General features: G+C 34.6%; 1 protein-coding gene across 4 annotated transcripts in view; it reads right to left on the reverse strand.

Moving 5' to 3' along the window:
• LOC129002962 (protein groucho) overlaps positions 1-25,726 on the reverse strand; it is a 64,321-nt gene that overhangs the window by 25,173 nt on the left and 13,422 nt on the right. Inside the window, exons 2-8 of one of the 4 annotated variants that reach the window (XM_054431109.1) lie at positions 14,611-14,708; positions 11,236-11,299; positions 10,413-10,457; positions 4,447-4,509; positions 3,609-3,683; positions 2,525-2,551; positions 10-183 (exon numbers count right to left, since the gene is read on the reverse strand). In XM_054431109.1, the coding sequence (XP_054287084.1) occupies positions 10-183; positions 2,525-2,551; positions 3,609-3,683; positions 4,447-4,509; positions 10,413-10,457; positions 11,236-11,299; positions 14,611-14,708 (546 nt within the window). Of the gene's footprint in view, positions 1-9; positions 190-2,524; positions 2,558-3,608; positions 3,684-4,446; positions 4,510-10,412; positions 10,458-11,235; positions 11,300-14,610; positions 14,709-25,726 lie in introns of all 4 variants that reach the window. The other 3 variants (XM_054431108.1, XM_054431107.1, XM_054431106.1) reach the window with 3 other exon arrangements.

Genomic DNA, 25,726 nt, shown 5'->3' on the forward strand with positions numbered 1-25,726 from the left:
CAAACATACCAGTCTGTCATCAGACAATGTAGAAGGTCCTTTGAGGTCGACAGGCTCTCTGGGAGCATGCAGGTCCGCTGCCTTGAGGAGTGGGTGAGGCGGGGGGTTGGTGGGGAAGCCCAGTAGTGACGCGGGGGGATGAGGACCCATGGGTAGACCAGCCGGCATCTGCTGTGCATGGATCTGTTGCTGAGAAACAAGGTACTACTCAACAGACTACCAAGTGTACACCACCACCGACACCAACTCTACACTACTCATTTCTTACAATGTGTCTTTTGACAGAATTTGAAACACCAACGGACACATGCGGTGGTTATTGTGTTTGGTAAGAAGAGACTTGATTGAATGTGAGATATTGCATTGTACAATACGAGGGCGGTTTATTGGGGGCCGTTTTTGGGTATAAATACGTCGCCGCAACAAAGCTCTTCGCCCCTTACTGACATCATTGATGATCAAAACGGCACCATTTGCAACTCTGAAGATGGCATGTTCGCTTCACTGAGTCTTCTTCAATTTTTGTAAAATATCGAATCTTCCACCATGTAGGCCTACGAGAAAAGGTCAGAGATACATTTTTTTACCACAGCAAACAAGCAAACTACGGATTTATAAACAAAATAAGCGCTTACTTAAAAAACCGCCCTCGTATTGGCACTATGAAGAGTTTAACTAGGAAATTAACCAATTATCTCAACAATAGCCTAAACTATTGCATTGTAACTATATTTTAGAAAAGTGGCTAGATAGAAACTAGTAATTGTTCAAAAGAACTCTATACAGTAGAACCTCAATAACTTGAACCTTGATTTCTCAATTTTTTTTATTCTTTATAATTTTTCATACCTTTATAAGTCGATGTTTATACGATATGCATCAACAGCTAGAAGATTTACCATAGTGCAAGTCAGCTGTGATTTGATTCCTTTTGAGAAATGAAAATAAATCTCTCATTATTTATTTGGTTATGGCTGCCAGTTATTGAGATTATTTTGTAAGCATCAGACAATATGTTGTCAGTTAAGCGTAAGAGTATAACGTATAAACACAACAAAAATAGAAGAGAAATTAAGGCAGTTGACGATGTGTGGAAAAAAATGTGAAATCACCAGGGAATTTAGAATTTAGAATTCCAACTAACATTTGACAAATTTGAAAAACCGAGGAAAATATGAGGCTGAAGGTGCAATAATCAAAAAGAAAAGATGGTAGGAATTGTGAGTTTAAGCACATGGATGAATGTGTTTTAACGTGGTTAAAACAGCGTCGGGATAAAAACATTCCTTCAGGATCGATTTTGCAAGAGAAGATGTTGCTATGCCGTTTGTATGCATGATAAATTGTATTTTATTTTGTTATCCTTCAGAACGAATGAAAAGCTTGAGCTTCATTTATAAAGGCTTTGCGTGTATAAGTCGAGTTAAAAAGGCCGTGACGTAACATCACTGGCAGAATCCAACACCTCGGTATCTCAAAATTTTCATTTCAGCACATTCATAACTTGAACCTCGCTTACTTAACCCTTAGAGTGCCAGGCGAGAAATAAAAGTAACGCTCAAAAAATGCCGATGATTTTTCCCGAAGGTCGCGCTAAAAATGCCGAGCGCGATCTGGCGATTTTTAGGTTAAAATTTCGTAAAAATTGAATTTTCGATATTTTGACCAACGAAAATCGATGTATCGCATCTAGTAACTTTCGACTCAATGTTAATATATGGGTTAAAAGAATCCGAGTATCCATTCGGTTGTTATGACAACTGTTCGATCATTACGAAACGTCCGGTCAGCCGGACGTTGGCACTTTTGGCTCGTTCTAAAAACGTCCGGTCGGCCGGACGTCGGCACTTTTGGCTCGTTTTAAAAACGTCCGGTTCCCCGGACGTTGGCACTCAAAGGGTTAAAAAAACTCAAAACCTCGAATCATACCGCTTTCAGAGTCGAGATATCGAGGTCCTACTGTAATATTATATTTTTATTTTTAAATGCTCAGGTACACTTAAAAGCTATCTTTCATGCAAGCATGCATCGGCTATTGGTAAAATCAAGGTTTTTTGAAAAATACTAAAGTCAATACAACTGAAAATATTATCTACTTGGAATTATTGTCTGTGCACTAATAATTATTTAGTTCAATGAAATAAAAAAATTAAGGGGTTGCTAATAGTGAATCAAACCACATTAACCCTGGTTCAAATTTTAATTACTTCTACTCGAATAGTCAATAAAAAGATACTATTAATTAATTGTTTTTTTTTTATTCAAATCATTCAAATATACTACACTGAAAATACAAATGAAAAGCTTTTTCATCTCTCATTTCTCAACGATGAGTGTATACTTATTTTGAACACAAAATGTGTGTTTCAAACATCCAGAAATCACAAGTTAATTCTTTCTTGAGTTAACTGCAAATGGTTTAAGGTTTTTTAAGGAATAGGGCAGTATTGACCTACCCAAACAAGAGTATGTCTAATGCATTGGTAAATTGAACAGATAAAATGATGAAAAAATGAAAACTCACCAAAAGTTGCTGTAGACCCTGTTGCTGCTGTTGCTGGAACAACACACAACTGCTTAAAACTGAACATTTCTACGACTCGCTGATAATATTTTACGCATACAATCATCTCCTACATTGTTTATTGTAGTAACATTAAGGTTCCCCCAATTACATTTTGATATGCCCATAATGCAAAGCTATACAGGACCTCAGAGTTCTAGAGTGGTGTGAGTTGTACATTCCAAAATCGTACAGATGTTTACTAAAAACTCATTTGGCTGTGGTTATGAAGTTGATACTGTTGAGAATTAACTGAATACATTTAAAATTAACGATAGCCTTGTTTTTGTGCACCTTGTTTAACAAATAAAGTACCCAATGATCAATTCCTCGCACAATATTTTAAAGTAACAAAAGGTAATAAAAATTTAGAAAACTGAAAACTTAAATCCACTTGTTAAATCCACTTTTCTAAAAAGTGTTTGATCTTACACTTAGCTACCAATGTTTACAGCCTTGTCTACTTGAATGTTAAATATTTAACTACTGTATACATCTATGTATACTGTATACAAAAATTAAACCTATAAGACAAATTTCTCATGATCTTAACCTCCATAGTATGTAGATTTCAAAACAGAATGATGTGAGATGTGCAGAATTGTGTACTTTTAATGACTAAGATCAGATAAACAGCTGATACACAAACATAAACATACAGTGATAAACAGCTGATTTAGCCAGGACTGTTTATTAAAACCCAATGATCAAGAACAGCTGGGTCCAATTTCAAACCATCAAAAAACTACTACTTCCTTTCGATAGAATTGCACACTTATGGTTTTGTTGAGCTAAACACTCACCTACCCTAATATAAAGGGGGGGGGGTGCTATATGTAAGTGTCTTTTCTAATTAGGAAAGTTGGTTATGTTGAACATCCTGTACAGGACATATGCAGAAAATGTCGCAAATCCGGTAAAAAATTGAAAATTTGTAAATTGGCTATTCAGTTTTGGAACAGTCTTGTCTCTAAGCACATTCAAGACATCCTGTATATCTCGTAGTGTGTGTATTTACTTGCTAGTAGTACAGTATAGTACGTACCCCTATGATGGCGTTCAGTTCTGTCATGGTGACTTGCTTGGCTCGCTCCACGGCTGTTGCCACCTGCTGTTGGTGCTGCAACAAACACAAACCAATTCTCAACATCTTAAAATTAGACTTGTTTACTATGTAGCCCTTTAAAATAGTACCAAGCTTAAAGCAAACTCAACTTAAAAACCATTTAACACGTTGAGTGCTGATGACAGGAATTCACGCCATTGCTTAACATTGAAATAAATACAACTTTTATGTTTAAACATTTCGACCATACTAATAATGTTAACAAGATTTATGCTAAACATTACTATTTTTATAGTGTTTTCAATAGGTTTAAAAAGATAGAATATACATATACAATATCAATTTGATGTTCAAATATGATAAAACATATTCACCCTTCAGAGCCTATGTTAAAGCATAGACGAAAAGAACTAAATATAGACCGTCAGCTGTGCTGCGGTTACCATAGGTTCTGGCACACACCGCTGGGAGTGCCATGTAGTTACGGCCTACCCACTACGTAACTACACGGCGCTTCCAGGGGTGTGCGCCAGAACCTATGGTAACCATTGTAACCGCTGCACGGCTGACAGTCTATATTTAATTGTTTTTGTCTATAGTTAATAGGTAGGAATATATCGCTGACATATTACCGGTGATTGTCGACAATGCCTTTTTATTCAATAACACACAATAACCATTAAAATTTGGACTGTAAGTAATAATACAGGTATGACTTTTACTTTAGGATTGAGATTGAGATTAACTTGACAATGAGGTGGGACGTATGTCCATCCTACAAACAAATTACATACATTTAAGTAGTCAAACTACATACCTCTTGGGCTAGGAAGGGTAATACTTGAGCTATGATGGCGTTGAGGCGTTTCGCAATTTCAGTCTGGAACAAAGATTATTGAAGATGAAACAAACAGGAAGTTTTTCTTTTAGCTCTGACAATACTTCTCTTCTGTAGCAATTATAATTAACATTTAAGTTAACTGTGACTTTTGATAAATTTAACACCCACACAATTGATGGAGTCACTAAAAGGATGTCTATGACTGATAAATTGAAATTTATTTTAGTGGAAATTTTACAAATATTTGTGAAATTAGTGATTTACAGAGAAGCTAAAGAAATATGGCAAATTTTGGCTGAAATAATAATTTTGACATAGCATTCAGTCTGTCCATTTTTTCCTACTGGTGCCTTGCCACAAACCGCCATAGAATTATATGGTGGAATCTTTATTCTAGAAAAAAAAATTAATTTTAAACATTTTGTTTGTTAGCTTATGCATCAATTGAACCTCATCGACAAGTTTTTTTTTTTAAACTTGGCAAGGCCAAGCTGTTGAAATTTCCATAGTACTAATATTATAAATGTGAAAGTTTGTATGTTTGTTTGTTTGTTTGTTTGTTTGAAGTTCAATCACGCATAAACCACTGGACGGATTGGGCTAAAATTTGGCATGATGATAGCTTACATTCCCGATTAACATATAGGCATATTCTTATCTCAAAAATCCTTTCGGGCTCCGCCCCAGTGGCTCTGTAATTCCCCATGTTAACCTTATGAGTATTCATATTTAAAGGGAATTAAAGAATTTAATCAGCTGTTTCAACTAAAAAAAGTTGGTTCTATGATATGGAAAAGCATTAAAAAGTTATAAGATTTACCAACAGGGTGCAGCACTATATTTTTTTGCATTTATGAAAACAGCTAATTTGAACTAAGTAGCAACAAAAAACTGTGATTCGCAATGAGAACTGTCAAAGTAGGATTGTTTACAGTTATGTTTATGTTTTTCATTTCATGAATAATTTGTGATATTTTGCGAGTTGTTGATAATTTATTTGTCTCTATTGTTTAGGTGAAGTGGTAGAACATTATGGCTATGGTAGATGTGTAATACAATAGAATACTGTAAATTTAAAAAAGCAAATTTTATCAAACTGTGTCCTCCCTTATTGCAAACGCAAAGCTTGAGTATAACTGCAATAAACATTTTATACTTATATTCCAACCCCGTACGAAGGACGGGTACTCTGCTAGTAATATATATGAACTAGGGGAAACCCGTCGAAATCGACGGTTACTTTCAAGGCTTACGTTAATTCATCTAACTGCGATCAATTGGGTGAAATATACATATTTTGAGCATTTAGCATTGTTTAAAGGGTAGTAAGTGTGAAAACAATAATGATTTTAATTGCGTTAGTTTCCAAATTTGGTTGATCATTCAATGATTAAAATATTTCCCATACCGTACGTCATTTGACTCATCGGAGTTATTATTAGTATGTTATATGATATCTCTTCCTTTGGAAGAACCTTTAAATAGTATTAAAATCGTATTGGTGGGTCTTTTGTAGTTAAACACTTCTGTGATTTCATCAGTGTAATATGATTTGATTTGAAATGAAAATATTTTTTGGGAAGAAATGTTCTAACTTCAAAGGGAGGTATGTCCGTTACAGTGTAAGTTTGATTTTTCCTTCGTCACGTCGCGTCAGTTCATATCGTACTTCTGTGCCAATGAATGAACCCTCTAGCATAGTTATGAGAAATTTATTGTGGGGTTACTGTTAAAGCTGGAATTCCTTGACATGGGGGATGTCAGTTAGTTGTCTCAGCCTTATCAATAACATAAAGTTGTCAATATAATCTATCTACGGAATGATAGGTGTAGTGGAATACTTGAAGTGAAGTTGGCTTTTATTCTTAAACTGTTAGGGACCTCCTAGTTTATATGGTCTTGCGGCTTCATTGGCAACAAATAATGCAAATGACATAGCAATGGGACATTTCCAAAAAGAAAAAATACTGTAAATTGGCTGTTGCGTATATATTGACGTTTACATATTGTAAATCAACGTATCTTATAAAGGAATATGAGGTCTAGTTTAAAAGGAATATGACCTTTCTGTCATGACAGTAGCTGCTAAAATAGTATTTTCTCTTTGTACCATATTTTACAGCCAAAATGTCGTGTTATTTTCAATAATGTTACCAACCCAGTGCGCCAAAGTCCGTAATATAAGCAGGTGCAAATAATTTGTCAAGATGGGTACCATTTTAGGCAATGTTTCTATGTTTGGATTTTATTAGACACGATAAGAGCAGATATTTCTACATGAATATTTGATACTAGCTGTGTGCCCGTTCTACGCACGGGGGATCTTATCATAGTCAGTTAAAACCTTCTTATATAAAGCACAGCAGTTGGTTTGCATACCTTCAGATATGCTGACAAAACTATTCCTTCGCAAATACAGTATCTGACAGTTTCAAGCCAAAACTAATGCTTCGCAATTAAATGTCACCCGGATCTTGTTGGTCCATATGTTATATCCAATGATTAAACTAAATAAACGGTATCAGCATTCTGACACATACTTTCTCCCATAAGTTTGTCAACAACCTTTATCATGTGTAAGCGGTGAGAGTAAATATATGGAAATGGGATTTGTACAATTTTGTTCAGAATTTAAAGGACTATAACATAATGGTTAAAAGTATTTAAGGTACTACCTCAACCTCTTAATTTAACACTTTATTCGGGTTGACATTTTCATTATCAAGGCGCTCTTGTCCTTTCCGTGAAACATTGAGAAACAAGGACATTAATGCGTTACCATCATACATACACACAAAAATACCGAACTTAATTAGAGAATCTGCTACGCTTTAAGCATAAAAAGGTACATATAAAATTAGTACTTGAAATCTTTGTTAATGCCATAAAATTTGATCACAACAATTTATATTTGCTTGGACCGGAGATGACTCGAAATTCTGTCGAAATGCTATCTGAATCGGTTTGCTATATGAAATTAAGTACAGTAGGCCTACTATAGACGATTTAGATTGGTAATTTGTAATAAAAATTACCAAAATAGGCCACGAACTATTGATACATAAACAACGTTCAAAGTGTTTGAACAATTCATGATGGTTTGCTGAATAAATGTTTTACTAAAATGCGTTATAGTTATCTTAGCATAACATTTTGGAATCAAGACAGAAAAAGCAAAAATTATACAGTTAAGACATCAATTAAATTGAATAGGCCTACGCCGCTACGCCTGTAATAAATAAGGTGCAACACCAACGATAACTAATTTGTAAATTACTGTGATGTGTTGGTACGTAAAAATGATTCTTGCTGCTACTAAAGGTTAGAAGGAAAAGAACCAGTACCGTACCAAAACCCAACGTTTACAGTTAAGAACTGTAGTACAGCCGACCAATTATATGGGTTAATCAAGGTTATTGATCTCTTGGTTTTGGATTTTCTCATAAAAAGTTATCGGCAATCAAAGTTATTTCCCATTAATTGCTTTATTTGTACACAACTCTTAATGTAAACTTATCGGTGTCAGTTTGAAAAAAAAACCTTATACAACATAACTTTCTGTTATTTAATAGATTACGTATTCTCTAAACAATGGTTGCTGGTATATATATTAACATTATAAGGAAATGTGACAAAAATCACACAACGTTGGGTTTTTGGACGTTTATAATTTTATTTCTTAAGTACCTAGGTAGGCCGTGTATTCTATGGAAAAGTACCGGTATCAAGGATCGTTGTCGAAAGGGTTGTTATAAATAATTGGGTAAGCATACGTACCACACGTACCCAAGAGAAGGGCTATGGGCCTATTGGCTGTATGGTCCAGCGATTGCATCACACGGTGAGTAGGAACTATTGACTTTATATAGTCAATGGTAGGAACAGAAAGTGACACATTGGAAAATCGAGTTCAGCATCATCCGTAAACCTCTGTTACAATCACCCACTGCAGTTTTAAATTTTTGCTTTACACTTTACACAACCGCCATTGAAGAGCAGTTAATGAGTGGAACATTGTTTCTAAGCTATTGGCGACGGTCATTAGTAAATTTAAGTTTCCCAGGCGTATACAACACTGATTCAATCTTGATTCAATGTCTTCTTTCTGGTTATCAAAACTCCAAAACAATTTTATACACATATTTCTGGTTCCTGACCTGGATGATGCCTAGTTATTTAATTTACGGTTACACTATATTATTCCACTTGCGATTAATTAAATCCTTTATGTAATAAAAACGTTTTTAATCTCACTTGGATGGGATTTGCCTTCAAAACGTGATCGGAAATGGTTGTGGTGTTTGTAAACAACATTTGTAAACATTTCAGTGACAGCTAGAAAAAATAATCTTGATCCGAACAGCTGTTCGTTGTTTCATAGATGATTATGTGATACAAAATGGAAGAAAACTTGACAAAAATCGCACAAAACTGCATTTTTGAACGGCCGTAATTTTAATTACAAAGTAGTGAGACCATATTTTAATGGCTAAAGACACTCTCGCCAATCCAGTGAATACATTAAAATGACTTGGGTCTTGATAGGTACTCTCGTTTTCCTAGAGAAGATTGCGTAAAATGCCATCTTGAGTGTGTCAGACAGACAGACAGACAGACAGACAGACAGAAATTTAGATGAGACTTGTTTCGGCTTCTTTAATGTATAAAACGTAAAAATAACCTAAAAATGTATGATTCTGAGCAATGTACAGACAAAACAATAATTTTATTTATATAGAAGATGTGTAGAATAATATGATAAAATTTAGGCAAAAGTGGTGAAAAAGGCAGACACCAACCCGTACAATAGATATAAGATAGTTCAATAAGAAATAATTTAAGAATTTCCGTGACCAAAGGATTTTCCACTGATTTCGTAATAGAACGTTATATTGCAAAACATGACATGATAAAGAGGAAAATATATTTTAAAATCAGAAAATAACATTGCAAATACTTATTTGGTACAATTCAGTAACCCAATAAATATGTGTGGTTTGAAATACAATTTAAAAATGAACAGCTGTTTTAATAAAAAGTATTATTCACATGGCCAAAATGTAAACAACTCTGTGGAGGGATCTTTAAAGGCTTCTGGGGCAGAGCCCTAAGGGATTTTGCTTAGTTTTTCTTTTGATATCTCATCTACAGACCAAGACCTTTCTTTGGACACCTCTACCAAGTTTCTACGCCCAGCCGTTCTCTCAAATTAGTGGGGACAAAGTTTCCAATGAAATATTTAAATTCCCCCATGTTAATCTTATGGGAGAAAATCCAACTTTGATGGCCTGTGGCGCTGTGGGGCAAAGCCCGAGGATTTTTATTACATGAATTGGTGAAAGGGGGCGTCTACACAAAAAATACTTTATTTTGACACGTCGTTTGTAAAAATCCGTCCATTATTAACGGAGGAGTAGTGTTTTCAAGAAATCGCCTTCACGTATTATATATAAGGATTTGAACTGAAGATTCTACGTTAACTTATTATTAAATATACATAGTATGGCCAATTTGGAACATGTCAATTCCATTGAGAATTTGGGGACATTTTGCACTAACTAATCTGGTTGATTAGCGTTATACTAATCAATCAATCCTTTTATTTTACTAACCAGAACAGTGTTAATAAACCTTGCCAGTAGCTTCTTTACAGTAAATACAACAAACAACAGATGTTAATTTGCAAAGTAGTAGCAACAGCTGTTTAGAACACCTTCATTTATCAGGTCTTAGTGGTTTTGTAAAGGAAATCAATATTGGAAGTGCATTTCAATATTATTGCTGCCACTGCTTTTAGCTGAAATAGTGGAGTATCAATTGGAGTAACTAAAACTACTACTGTAGTTAAGTTTCCTTGATAGTTTGTGAGTTAAATGTTTATAAAATTCTCTCATTATTAGATGAGCTTACTGATATTGTTAATAAATATTATATAAACTCACCTGCTTGTGCATTTCCACATTTAACCCGTATGACATTTCATAGTACTGCAACAAAGATACATAAACTATTATAATAGCAGAGTTGGCGGTTAGTTGTGGAAATTATAAATTACTATAGGATTCAAGAGCTTATAACAAATATATGCTATATGATTGAATCATCTAGTCTGGATATTATATTGCAGCAAGAAAGTTTAGAATAAAAAATAATAAGTTTGAAATTTTAAAAAATTAATCAATTGCTAAAATCTATACAATGTTACTAATCCTACTATTAATCTCCTCAAATACAGCTAAAAATATATTTTTTTTAGAAATCATATTAGAATTTCCCACAAAATAATCTTATTACCAAATCAATCAAACACTTCCGAATTGTACATTTTATAAATTTGTATTGCATCAACTATCAATCAATATTAGTATGCCTATTAATTAATCAATGATATAGTACTACGTGATAAAATTATTACATATTCTGAGCAATATTGCAAAAATATTTTATAACATTATTCATCAATAACATAAATTAACTTTTTTTTAATATATCCCATAGAAATGCATACAAAATTATGTAATTACATTATTTTTTTATAAAATGTATCAAGAAATAATGTACAGTTATGATATTGCATGAAAATAATTTAAAGATGTATTCATAAAACGATAAGAAAATATCAACGCAAAATAGAGTAGGGACAGTAAATAAACAAATTATAACAAATAGGATATTCTCCTCTCCACCTCATAAAAATAATCAAACCTTTTTGCTAGTAAAAAAATCAAACTTTTGAAGTAAATTGGCAAATCAATTACAACTTACCATAACATAATGCCTCTGCATTTCAGTCTTCTCACTAACAAGTTTTTCACACTCCAATTTAAGCCTGTAAAAACAAGAAAAAAATTCTGAAGCATAACATACAATGGAAGTAATAATTCTACTTGCTTCAGGTAGTCCTGATATTTAAGGTTCTATAGGGGAATGCTATTGAAGTTGACTGGAAGGGATACAAAGTTATAAGATGATTTAAAAAAAAAATACCCCAACCGCAGCAAACCTGCAGACTAATTGGATTTACATTAAAATGTCTCCATTAAAATATCTCATTTATTCCCTATTTAAAAAGTACTTTAAAGAGTACTTGGGTTTGCTGAATACAAAGCTGTGGATAAAAGCTTAGAATATAATCTACAGGCAAATAATAAGCCCTGTGAATACTAAAGTAAATAAAAAAAAAAATTATTTAAAATTACTTTTAAATAGATTTAATTCAATAAGTTAATTATATTTTAACCAACATTGCCAGTAATTTTTAAATAGATAAAATCAAATCATAGCAAAAATAGTTCACATAAAACACTTTACTTTGTCCTAAAAAATTAGTTCAAAAGATTAAATAATCCAAGTGGCAGAAGGGTTAAGAGTGTTTAAATTGTAAAGATAAAATACATATTTTAGGAAGAGAAGTTTATCTGAGAGAGAAAAGGAAAAGAACTAGTGAGTTGGGTGGTTTGATTGGTATGTGGGCAGAGTGTTGTGGAGGGGGGATGGGAGGAAGTGGGGGAGGGTGTGAGAGAAGGGGGTGGAAGATTTATATTGGCACAAGTTTTATCTGAGGTAGCACTGTGTTGGATTTCTGTAAAGTACTATCACTGATCTTTGCAATTTATTTTACTAGAATTTTATAATCAACTATAATGTTTTATGTTTTAATGGAACTATTAAAGCCTACTTTCTGATTGGAAAATGAGTGGTAAATGTTACAGGCTGGAACCTAAATCCTAATAAATTAAAATTCCAGTTTGCAGGATAAAAAATGTAGGCCACTTAGAAAAATATTAGCCTACTTCTAACGGTCCAGGGTTTTTTATTAATTTTTTTTCAAGTAATGTGCCTGAATAAGTGACTGACTTAAATTTTGTAATGAATAATATTTTATACAACAGTCTGTCTAGCTGTTAGAGATACGAACTTAAAACGATAGAATATCGCCAAAAAGGTTCTTGATCGGTTATTTTATTTTGTACCAATTTTAGATTGTTTCTCTAAGAACCCTAGAGCATGTCGATGCAGTATCTTCTATTCTGGAAGGGATGATTTGATTTAAATCACTTATACCGTGCATTGTTACTGTACTTGAACTCTCGATTTTAGTTTACCTCTTCAAACAGTAGGCTATGTTATGTCATGTTTTTTACAGTAATATTATTATGATATCCACATTCAACTACTGTAACGCCTTTTTTTATCATAGCATCAATTTCGTAGTTTACTTTAAATATTACCTACTAGTATCCCAATACATTAATATAATCGTATTGAAACCATTTTAAATCATGGATTTATAAGTCGAGCATTACAGTTTCTTATGTCATTTCTGTCATTAGAGTTTAAAAATTTCATATAGCAATTTTTCATTGGTGACTAGCTTTCTAGTGAAAACTAGTGATTACCTGACGATAAGTTAATTCACATCATTTCTAGCCAGTAAAAAATCGTACAAAAATGTCCAACTAAACGCTATACAACCATAGATGAAGTTATTTAAGTAATGATGGTGTTTATTTATTCTATGACAACTACCAAGGTATCTACACTATAACAACGGTGAGGTGGAAGTGGTACTTAAAACTATAACACCATTTTAACGAAGTCATACTTAAAAATTCTTATCTTATGAAATTGAAAATATTTCAACTCACTTGATCTGTTTAACTTTGTTTAGGATTTATGTAGAGAATTGAATTGGTTTCTTGCACAGTTGGTTGGAGTCATGTTTTCATGCACAGTTGCCAAATGCATTTATTCACTTAATACTGTATTTTATTTTATTTTATTTATTTTATTTTATTTTACCTTCCAACGGTCAAGAACCAATTTACAATAATATGTTGTATAAGATGACTTATTCTAACTTAAACATATACATACAAAAGTATTTTTGACAAAATGACATGCAGTAAGTTTCAGTAAGTTGTATTTCCTCATATTCAACCTAACGTTTTTATTTAAATATTTATTAAAATCCTTCCACAGTCATTACTTACAACATTCAGCACGAATGTGCTAGCCAACATAAGAATATTCGCAGTCAAATCCTAATGGCGTTTTAACCACTCGAACCTTTAAAACCCAAGTTGGGAGGGCGCACAAAGTCACAATAATTGTTAAAAAGGGTCAGATAAAGACAAAAAGCCAATTAGGCCAGCTCGCTCAATACCGAGTTTGGGGGGGGGGCGCAATTTTCTACTTTTTCTCGCGTGTGTGGTTTCGGGGCTGGACATCCCCGTACGAGGTAATCTTTTACCCCCTCCCCTCCCCCCGGGACCTGACGCAAGGCGGCCTTGCCTGACGTCACGAATGGGATTATTGGAACTGAACTGCGGAATGCTTGAACTGAACCATCAGTCTTTTAGCACCCTCAGCCTTGGGGAACTTCCAGAGTGAGACTATATACAGAATATATATAGTACCGAAGTTCACTGTTTTTACTGACTAACCAATAGAGTACGAAATTACAAATAAAAGTTGCATTTTATTTGTTCAATTTCGTTGCTCTAATTTGTAAGACAAAGTTATCCGCTGTAAATCAATGCAGCTCGTAAATATATCTGTATATTTTATCGTAAAGACTATTACAATATTTCGACTTATCAAGGTCAACATTCGATTTATAACATGTTAGCATGTTTTTCAATAGTGTATGTATTAACGTACATTATGACAAGCGAAACCGACAAAAGAACGGTTAATCCATGTACTGAATCAGTTCAGACAGTTTTTTTGTGAAATTTTGCTTTTAAAACCATTATTTTTTATCTGAAACTGACATTTTCTTGTAAAAAAACAGAAAATCTTTATTGAAATACTGTAAGGCCATTTTTAAACTAAACTAATTAATTATCAATTCAAAAGTAAATCAAAAGAATAGACAACAAATTGAATATAGACTGTCAGCCGTGCTGCGGTCACCATGGTTACCATAGGTTCTGGCACACACCGCTGAGAGCGCTGCGTAGTTACGTACCGCGTAAGCCGTAACTACATAGCACTCCCAGCGGTGTGCGCCAGAACCTATGGTAACTGCAGCATGGCTAACGGTCTATATTTAATTCTTTTTCTCTATGATCAAACATAGAGGCACTCCAATAGATTTGATAAACGTTTAAAGATTAAATACAGGATCAAACTTACGTATGGTTCTGGGCTTGTAGGAAGTTGAATTCCTCTTTGATTCGCTCGCAAGTCTCTGCTATAGTGAACTTGAGTTGGCCCGGGTTAGGTGGAGCGCCCTGGAACAAAGAGTTTCGGTTAGAATATTCTGGCGTCCACCGCTAGGAGTGCCGTGTAGTTTCGGCACACACCGCTGCAGCGTCAAGCGCGCTATTTGTAACATAGTACTGTATACACTACATCTATTATCTGTGAAGCTATGGATTTGCGGAAGCCAGTATTATTGTCAGGGAGAACAGTGCAATAAGCCTTTCTTAGGTAATTGTTCAAGATCTACTTCATCTTTTAGTATGTCATTTTAGGATAGTTGATGGGAAACAAAAGGTATAGTTCCGTTTGGCATGATTTAAAATTTGGTGTGTAAAATAATGAAACGGTATTTTACAGTATTACACTCTGTCGTTGGTTCAAAGTTTCAACTAAAGTTTTATTCTAAATTGACTATTTTTTAATCATTGAAATTAGATGTTATGTTCTCCCCTACAGACATCCGTATTTTAAAGATTTTGGATGCATTTACAGACAAATCCAGCCTCTGACACAGACACACCAAATGATTATATTTCAAACCAACCTTCAATAGGTCAAAGACGTTTCAAGAGATTAACAACTCTCACAAATTAAATGGGGCCTCTTATAATCTGTGACACGGATTTGAAAAAGATGACAAAAACAGGACTAGGGCGCGGCTGAGGGTTTGAATAGCCAATTAGATGAGGGTCTTATTGTGATATGCAGCGACCGTGGGGTGTGAACAGTGTGGGGTAGTGGGGTGTCAGACATACGCGCAGACACACACACACACACACACACAGACTAGCGGCGATGAAATTAAGTGGGCCGTGGAATCTACTAGTTGGTGTGAAATGGGGAAATGGCGGAATCACTTATTTATTCCTTTAAAACACACTGTTACACACATAACTACATCCATAGGCAAGCATGTTTCTTTAAAACCTTCTTCCTCAGCTCGTATGCATCGCAGGTAAAATCCAGGCATACTGTTCGAAAGATATTTTCCCTGTAAATGTACAGAATCTCTTTTTAAATTAAAATAAGCACAAAACAGAATTTAAAAACAATTCACATGGCCCTTATGGGTTGCCATGCTGGTGACGACATACAACGAAATGTAAACAGAAAATCAAAACAAATGGAAGAAATTTCAATCAAATGTTTTATTTACAGCTGGGGTGAAAACAGAGAAGTCTGTACATTGTATATTTTTGGTCGAGTTTTCGACCACTGTACGACCTAGTATTTTTAAATATATAAGCTAAATGTTTTCTTGCACCTGAAATTAGTGATGTTGTGAGAAGTGTGTCTGTATTTGTTGGTGCCATAATTTATTTACTAATTGGTGGTTGTTCCAATTTCGTGTTTCGATTTGTCAAAGTCAAGTCAAAGTCAAAATTATTTATTCCATAAAATAAAAAAACAATATTACAATACATTGTAAGTAAAAGGAATTATTCCCCCGAATAGACTATTGATCCGTGATCGGGGGAAGAGTTAACAATATCATCAGTCTATGGGTATTGTAAAATTGTTCGAGTCACTGCACTTTTTTATTTTAAGCACATAAACTAAATAAATTGTGATTTTATAGTACCTAGTTTTATCACTGATATTTGCTTCTTAAACAATTAACTCAATAACACGTTTATTGAACCAATTATAGACCTATTTACATGAATTGGTTACGTCAAAATAGTATAATAAACAATGCCATTTAACTTGGACTATTAAAATAACTTAAAACATAATCTTTACAAATCATTTTGTTTCCAAGGATAATTCAGAATCTAGTTGTCAGTCAGGAAGTCACGGACGCTGTAGTAGCATTTATTTAATAGAAATTTTAACTTCCTTTGAATTTCAGATGGTCTGACTCTGCCTTTAGATGCGTTGGAATGAAGATATTTACTGCATTGTAACGGAGATTTTTAAGGTTGTATAGTGGACAGGGACCGGGAGATTATAAGAGGTTTTAAATTATAATCATGTTTATGGGAAATATTTAACTTGTCGATGTTTTGTTTTAGGAATGACAAGGTTTTGTAAATGTAAAGGGATGGAAACGTTAAGATGTTTAAAATTAAAAACCCGTCCACTTATTCTTATAACCACATTAGTTAATCATTCACCGATTGTGTTGTCTACATATACAAATTGGCGTTGAAAGAATAAATAAGACTATTAACACAGTTTTGATTTAATTAAGACAAATTCTTAAGAACTGGTAGTTTAACAAATTTAAATTAGAATTAGTTTTTCGATATATTCTGGAGGCAAAAATTAGGGGTTCATTCCAAACATTCCGTATCCACTATAAAACAATACAAGTATAAAACCATTTACAGATTAATTTTGCTTAATCAAATCAAAACAATGCTTTCCCAAACATTCCCTCAAGAGGGTAAATGCAAACCAAATGCTATTACAAGACATTATTCAATCATTCATCAAATATAAGTATTCCTCATCTTTCCACTCAACACTCATAGGATTTACTAAAACATGAGTTGTAAAAATAAAGATTTTGCCAGATTCCCACGTCATAAAATACAATACGCTTCTAAAAATGGGAAATTAAAGTGGTTTTCCTCATATTAATGTGTAAAATAACCGAACATAACCAACACGATGTTGATAATTCCACACGAAATAGGTAATGGAAATATTTTCATCAGAATAATTCCATGAAACCAACATGCAGAGACATACAACAACCAACAAAGACAGACAGATGACACATCCCCCCTCTCACTCTCATGAACCAGCAAGACTAACCCCCGAACTTGCGGGATTATGTGGGGGTGCGGGGGGTTACTGAGGGGGGTATATGATCGACCTACCCGTCACACTAAACACCTCCCCCCTAGGAGCTTGGTTGCCGCTAATATTTGTTTCAAAGACTGAACCGAGCTCCCCTTCGCCGAACCCCCCCCCCCCCCCCCCCGCCCAATAATAGTCCTCACCCTGTTGATTACCTGTTCATTAAACTCTGCTGCCATTGATACTTTAGATAATGTATATTGTCTATTTCTATACGAATATTGTACCGCGCAAGTGTAAAATGTACAACAAAACTGATGTGTCGGTAGAGGTGTCTAAAATAGGAAAATATGAAAGTAAATTGATTTGAGCTTATCCAAAGTTCTAAATATACATATTATTATATACATAAAGATATTTTACTTCTACTAGCCTACTACAAAAATACAGTACTAGGATAAAAAATAGTCATTGCAAGTCCGTACAACACCAGTTTTTCAGGTTGGGCCTATAAAATACACAAAATTTGAACTATTGGGGTAGCTGAATTTTATCCCCCTGGAATTTCACCCCCTGAGCAAAACTGACGTCACAAACCAGGGGGTAAAATTCCGGCGACCCGAACGATTAAGGGGCATTTTTTTTAAACTAGACAGAATCATATAAAAATTAACTCTTTCACAAAAGACACCCAACATCTGAGCTAAAGATGTAAGCTTATCAAAATTTTTTCTGAAGAAAGAAAAACAAAATTCGAGACTTAACAGCACACAATGAAGAAGAGATAAACAACTTCAATTTTTTTAAATTTTAAACACTAAGCAAACGACATAAAAAAAGTTAAGTTTAAATTTTTGTTTGAAGAAATCACTTGCAACTATTCTAGAATGTTTATTACGTTTATTTTAAACGTAAGCATATTATTTCAAAATTGTATTTTTCATCAAATATCTTCGTCGTAGATAACGTAAAAATAAATTATTTCCAACGCTGTCAGCGATAAAAAGAAACACATTCACTTACTATTCGTTGGTATAAGAAGGTCAGCCTTTGGAGATGTTCAGGTATCTGGTTTTTAGGACTGTTCCACTTGATCAAACGCCACAGGTTTAACTGAACTCGCAGTAAAGCCATCTTCTTGCGCACCATATCTGTCGTGATCCTGGGGTCCCTACGACGGAGCGCGTTGGCGATCCGCCCCAGCGCCCGGGCCCGTCCTGGCTCCACCATCTTGGGTAGGAGGAAGTTAGGGGTCAGCAGTAGCAAACCACGTATACTTTTATGAGGTTAAATAATTACACATAGGAAAAGCTAGACTAGAAAAATGCCGATTTTTTACATAAACGTGGTAATGAATTTAGACGTTCTCTTTTGGGTCTGACCCATAACGCCGAGCTACGTTTTGGTGCCAACGTTTCGAAGACGTTTAGTGTTTCAGTACAGGATTTTAAATTATTGTTACACTTTTGAAACTCTATAAATGAAAAAAAAAATACAACCGATCATCACGGGGTGAGAATATATTGATAGAGGAGTAAAGTTTTGTTTGACACCACTTTGGGAAATATAGTTGCAAAATCTCTACAGACATTTTTAGATTTAACTACGGTTTTAAAATAGTTACACGGATTAAAATATATGAAACTCGCGGCGGATAAAAAGTATGTACACATGAGAATGTGATAAGACATATTGAACAAGATTATTGGTAAATACTATTAGACCTAATGCTTTATGTTCCCCTTCTGGCTGCACAGTATACATCCATTGGATGATTAAAAGTTGTCTTGAACTCCAAAGTACAGAATTTCTTTTTCTCTTCAAGGTTCCTTTAATAGCGGACAGTAATACAGTAACTGAATAGCAAATTATAGAACAAATTGACCCCTAGCGGTATTAGGCCTACTTAAAACTTTTGACAATTCAATTTTCAAAGAGGTTAAAGTGTATAATTAATTCAAAATAGTCAAAAAAGTCTAAAAATGTCTGTAGAGGCTAACTTTGCAACTATGTTTGCCAAAGTGTTGTCAACAAAACTTTAAAATCTCCTCTTTCAATTGAATCTCATCCCGTGATGATATGTTGTATTTTCATTTATAAGTTTCAAAAATCTAACAATAATTTTAAATGAAGTTAATGACTTCACTAACGTCGACAGCACGTACACGCACAGCTCACAAGACAATCAGTTTTGTGAGAACAGTGCAAGTATACATGACTCAAATGTACAATACGTGTTCTATTTCGTTTTGTATTAACTAGTGATCTCATAAATGTCCAACAATAATCGAGTCTGTACAAAAATGTGTAATTTGGAAACTTTTATCGATACTTGGATAAAAATAATGCAAACATTAACACGATCAATTGGAAACATACATTTAGCATTTACTTAAACAACGCAAAAGCTAGGTACTTTACTCATCTCGATCACCCGTGTTAATATTTCAAGGTTAAAACAGCTGACCCCTGAATTTCCAATACAATACCTTGGTAAAATCTTCATGCCACAAACATTCTTCTTGCCTCCATAGTGTTATTAGGGTTGAAACCAGGCAGGCGGGTACGTCTTCGATTGTGGTGTCTTGGGTATCGTAGGCGCTCTCAGTAGAACTACTGGACATGTCCATGTCAGAAACAACGTGACCGACACAACAACAACAACAACAACAACAACAAAACACCGTGATACGCAAACGAACCGTACCCTTCGAGCGACGAATCGAAACTAAACTGTAAATCGTAGATCCAATAAAATCGTGTTTGATAAAGTTGAAAAATTCTCAGAAATGCTTCCGTCGAAAATCCTGTCCCACGGAAACAGGAAGCCATAAAAATATAAAAATAGTACAAAACTATTCTTACAACTTCCTGTCGTAAAAAAAATTGTGCAGATATGAAGCTGAGGACAACAGAACAGCTGCAATGAAACAGATTTGTGTATGTGAACGGAAATGCGCATGAAATATGTCTACAGTGAAATATTAAAAGTAAGTTTTCTCCTGGTGACAAATATGATTTGTTGTTGAAAGATTAAAATAATAAAATTACGTTCCAGGAAAGCATTTTTGTTAGTATTTCGCAAGGGTGGGATAAGAATACGTGAAGTTAATGTATCTACTGACCACCAAGGATCGATCTCGATTTTAGACAAAAAACTGACATTAACAAAAAAAATTACAAGTGTTGTACAGTACTGTTCTTGTAAATATATGATACGGTCCGGTAAGTTACTATTTGAAGCTATCATTCCTTCTAATACATTACAATGGCATATTATCAGCACTGAGTAACTATTTGCTGCAATGATTTTTCGTTTACTAAATGTTTAATCCCTACTTCCAATTCAAAGTATATTTTCAACGAATTGGAATTGATCGCAAAAACAAAAAGTAAGACATTTTCGTAATTCGTATTGTAAATGAGATTCCAAAGAAAATCCAGCGACTTGAGCGCCGTCTCGGATAGCCCAGGAACTACAATTTCACAGCATCCGTTTCCGCGAAGACGCGAACTCTACCGGATCGCAGGTGAATCAATTTAACCTCAAAAGTAACCTATCCGATGTTGCCATCCATCGATCCAGGAGATATGACAACGCCGCGACAATCCATATTGATTCGAAAAAAAACAAACAAAGTATTTATTGGTGCCGGTGGTGATGAATTGGAGCGAGAGACGTGGGGGAGGTGAGAGAGAGAGGGGGGGGGAGAGAGCGGCTATTCTCGCAATTATCATCACTACTTTGATGTCGGCTCCCTCAACTCTTTTATTTCGTCCGAATTCGACACACAGCCTTGTATCTACCTGGACGCTCGCTCTTCATTTACAGTTTTATTAGAGTTTAATTGCAACGGTTGTCTGTGTGATCTAGTCTTTAATGAAAAATTCATTACAGATTGGTTATTTAGGTTGTATTGTTTACAGTCATTATTTACTGCCTAGTGGAATTTGTTAATCGTGTACTGTACTAGTGGTACAACAGCAAAACTTGGGGAAAATCAAACGCTTATGGATCAATTGATGGTGAAATCGTTAAATACATTAGACTAATGCACCGTAATGTCCGCTTGAAGTATACACTTGTAATGCATTTGGCAGCATGACCATATCAATAAATTATCCTACAAGTGCTTTAACAGAGCTAAGCTATTAATATATGACATGGTTTCGATTCAGTAGTACCAACATTGACAGTACATTTAGTTATTGCAATCCATTCATTTACTAAATACCAGTGAGCAATAATTTAAAAGATCCTTTACAGCTTGGTTTAATTTTGCAAATTCTATAGTTTTGAATGGTCGGATGTGATGTATGTGAGTAGCACTCCCAGCAGCTACACGTAATATTACATACCAGTGTACCTACCTGACGTGGTGTAGGTGTAGTGATTAAGAAATAATAAACATAGGCTATAGCATTGACTATTGGATACTAACTAAGTTAATACAAGTAATGCAATTTTATTGGTTTTCATTTCCAATAACCTAATAGTAGATGTACGATTATTTTCGTAGTTTAGAGTTGATTTCAGTTCATGTCTAGTGTTCCCTCTCTGGAGGAAGTGTAGAAAAATTAACCCTCCAACTGGCAATGGACGAACTAAAGATTCCTCTGTTTTCCTGCTCTCCAATTTATGATGATAGTCAGTGGCGATTCCAATGCGGGGGGGGGGGGACTTTAGGAGATAACCCCCCCTATTTGACCCTGGTAGTGTAAACTCAAACATACATTTCATTTCATAATAAAAAACATAACGTAGATTTTTTAACATAGTCCTAGACCTTATAGTTTTAAAAGTAGCAAATGTTCACGGGGATGATCCCTTCCTGGTGAGAAACACCCCCACGGTACCCCCACCTGACATGGCCGCCACTGATAACACTCATTTCAAATGTTGCGAGGTAAGTGCATTTTTCTAAACGTAGATGAAACCGTCGCTGTATAATTAAAAAAAAAAAAAACAATAAACGTTTAATATAATTTTGGTTTCAAATTAGCACGGTTGCAATAAGGATGATTTGATTCATAGACAATTTACCAGATAAAACATAGCTTGCTAACTCCAAAATATATCCTCATTTGACTTTTAAGAATTACTAGCTTCACAATACTTAAGATTACTTAAGATTACTGATGTATCGTCTTTACGTACCGCTGTAACGCCCCTACGTTTGTTCAGGAAGTCCTATCATTTTGTAGCGTTCTGCTCTGTTGCTACCCTGGACAAAACGCATGTGCGAGTTTTCTCCTCTTTTCACACGATGTCGCAAACCCCGTTAGCAGGAAGCAGTCGGAATCACAGTGGTTTCAGTTTTATAAAGTCACTCAGTCGCGCCATGGGAACTCAGCAATAATCGCGTTATTCTCATTCCCGTTCCCAGGGTGGCAAAATTGCTCATTTCCTCACGAACTTGATGATATTCAACTTATCTGTGTGTCCAGCCATATTGTGAAATTTTAGAAATGCTACTGAGTTTAGAAAATAGTACGTCCTTCAGACAAAAATTTACAATTCCCCACAGTTGTTGACAGTTAAAAGTAAAATTAACATAGTTAAGTTCATCCACCAACTGCGCTGATATAATTTAACAATTTCTGTAGAGCGTATAGCATCGTCTTCAAAGCCCAACTGAAATGACAACTTATTGTTTTTTCACCTTTTGAACCACATCAGCTATTACAGTAACACAAAAACAGAGAGGAAATAGACATCAAGACTGAAGAACACTTTTGAGGGAGGCTTATCTATAATTTTGATATAACAAATTAATTAAGTCGGTCCACGAAGACGGTATGTCCGCTACGTTAAGTTTACCTACCCTAAAATAACTGATACGACTGGTAAACTATGTATTCCGAATTGTAAGTCAAAACCTTTTTTGCTGGTGTCAGTCAATAAATCCTTTGCATAAAAACACCAGGAGCCCATTTCATAATAAACTACAGGTTACAAGTTACAACTTGTAACTTGTAATTTCCATTAGATTTGCATTGGGCGATCAGCTGATTTACTAATAATATCAGTTTGTACTTTATTATGAAAAAGGCCCCAGGTGCAGTTTTGCGTTTTTCACAGACTATTATAGATTTTTTGTTGATATTCCAATTGAATTTCCTCAGGTCTACTAGATTCACTAGATTGGTCTAACACCTGTTGTGCATACGTTGTTGATTGTTCAGCTGTTTATGTTTGCAAGCTTTTCTGCTGCTGTTTAAATCGCGTTGAATATAAACCGAGGGTTTATTAATAGAGAGAATTAATATAGGAATATTATATAGATAGGGATATTATAATACGGGAAAATTAATATAGAACGAATTGTAAGAAATTAGGACTTTTGCACTGACAAATTTGTAGATCTTTTTCCGTACCCTAAATAATGTTTGTCGAGATGTTTAGGGGAAAGAGAAGAACATAGAACACTCCCATTATTGTAAATTAATAGAAGAAAAGCTTAAACAACATCATGAGTATTCTTCTTATAACTACTATTCCTTGAAGAAGTTAAAAATGAATTGTACACTTTGAAATTGTTATTAACGATGCGTTTTTGGTAGTGGCACCTAGGTAAAAACATTTATTCAAATTGTCAACAAAAATATTAGCCTATATTTTTACTGAGGAGTGTAAATTTGATTTAATTTTCTCAAATGCAGCTCTTTATTGATGTTGGTATAAAAGTAAACAATTTTTACATTGCGATTCTTATGTACTGAGTCACATTTCGCGTCATATCCATGATCATAGGTAAAAACCATAAAAGCTTTTGTGAAGCATGTTCCCCATCATATGCTGACAATAGTGTACGTACGTAGGCCTAATAAAAACTTAAGTATCCAACTACAGTATAACAAACGATCACTCAATAGTAGATTTTCCCTTATTCATTCGTTGGGATGAGAAACCTGTTGACCACTTCGTTGAGAAATCAAAGCACAGGAAGTGAAAAAAGTGCGCGCCAGCGCCACTAAACACCAGATACCGGAACCGGAAACAGTGTCAGCAATTATCAGGGATTAAAATTGCATTGTCTACGATAAACGCGAAGATCCGGTGACTGCCTATGTAACTTCACAGGTGTTATCAAACTGCTAGTTGTTATGGAAATGGTAAAAACTTGATAAGTGTTATCACTAATAACATACCGTACATAGATTTGTCCTCAAATTAGTTTTAACGTGTTTATGATAGCTAACCACCAATCTCTAAAATTTAGAAGGAGTATCACCATTGATAAAAGTTGAAAATAGGGAGTCTACTACTTTAATCTATGGTATCACTTAAAATCTTTGATGAGTAAACAAAGAATATATAGAGAGAGTGATAGTCCAAAAATTAACAAGTTGTATTCTTGTACTTAGACCAGACGAGGAAATATTATAATCCAATATGCATAAACTAACTCATTTTTGTAGATATTTTTCCGTACCCTAATGTATTGTTGTTGCTTTCGGGAGGTGTTTAGGGAAAAGGGAAGAACACAGAAAACTCCCATAATGTAAATTCTTGATAGTTTAAAGCTAAAACACTGATACAGCTGTGCATACTTAAAAATTGGTAGACTGATGTAGGCTAAAACATTAAAAACATTGAAAATGTGTCTTTTCACATGATAACCCTACAAAATACCTCACCTTCTATATTAAACCCACAGAAAGCAGTAAAATACACGTTGAAATACCCAAACCATTGTGGAAGGCGCGAAGGCTTTAGAAATGTTTATCAAAAGAAACCGCCCCGTTACAAAGGAGCGTTAACCCCAACTCCCCAACTCCGCGCGGCACTAGGTCGAAGTGTTTAAACTCCCCCACCCCTGTTGTAACCTACCCTAGCAATAATCTTTAGACGCTCGCCTACGCGGACGTCTCCCGATTTAATTATTTCGTAATTGAACAGTCGTTAGAGTGGTGAGGGTAGACCTTGGGGTGGAATACAGGGGTGTCTGTGGGGTTGGTGTAAATCCCTGACGGGGTGAAGTTGTTTGGTTTAATAATGTTTCGATGAAAGTAATAGTTTTACAGTTCAATTATTGTACTTATTTATATATAGAGGTCGTCCAGTGGTCGTAAACTCGACCAAATTTAATGTAGACTTATCTATTCTCACCCCAAGCTGTAAATAAAACATATTGGAGTTTAGTCCACTTGTTTTGATTTTCTGTTTATATTTCGTCACCAACATGGCAACCCTTAAGGCCCACGTAAATGTTTTTCATGTTAAATTAATTTGTTGTGCCTATTTTTTGCCTTTTTTAGTTTATAAAGGGATTCTGCACATCTACATGAAAATATA

Source organism: Macrosteles quadrilineatus, unplaced genomic scaffold (assembly GCF_028750875.1).
Source record: "Macrosteles quadrilineatus isolate MER2022 unplaced genomic scaffold, UCM_ALF_1.0 Scaffold_9__3_contigs__length_116548681, whole genome shotgun sequence".
In the NCBI taxonomy this organism is placed as follows: Eukaryota; Metazoa; Arthropoda; class Insecta; order Hemiptera; family Cicadellidae; genus Macrosteles; species Macrosteles quadrilineatus.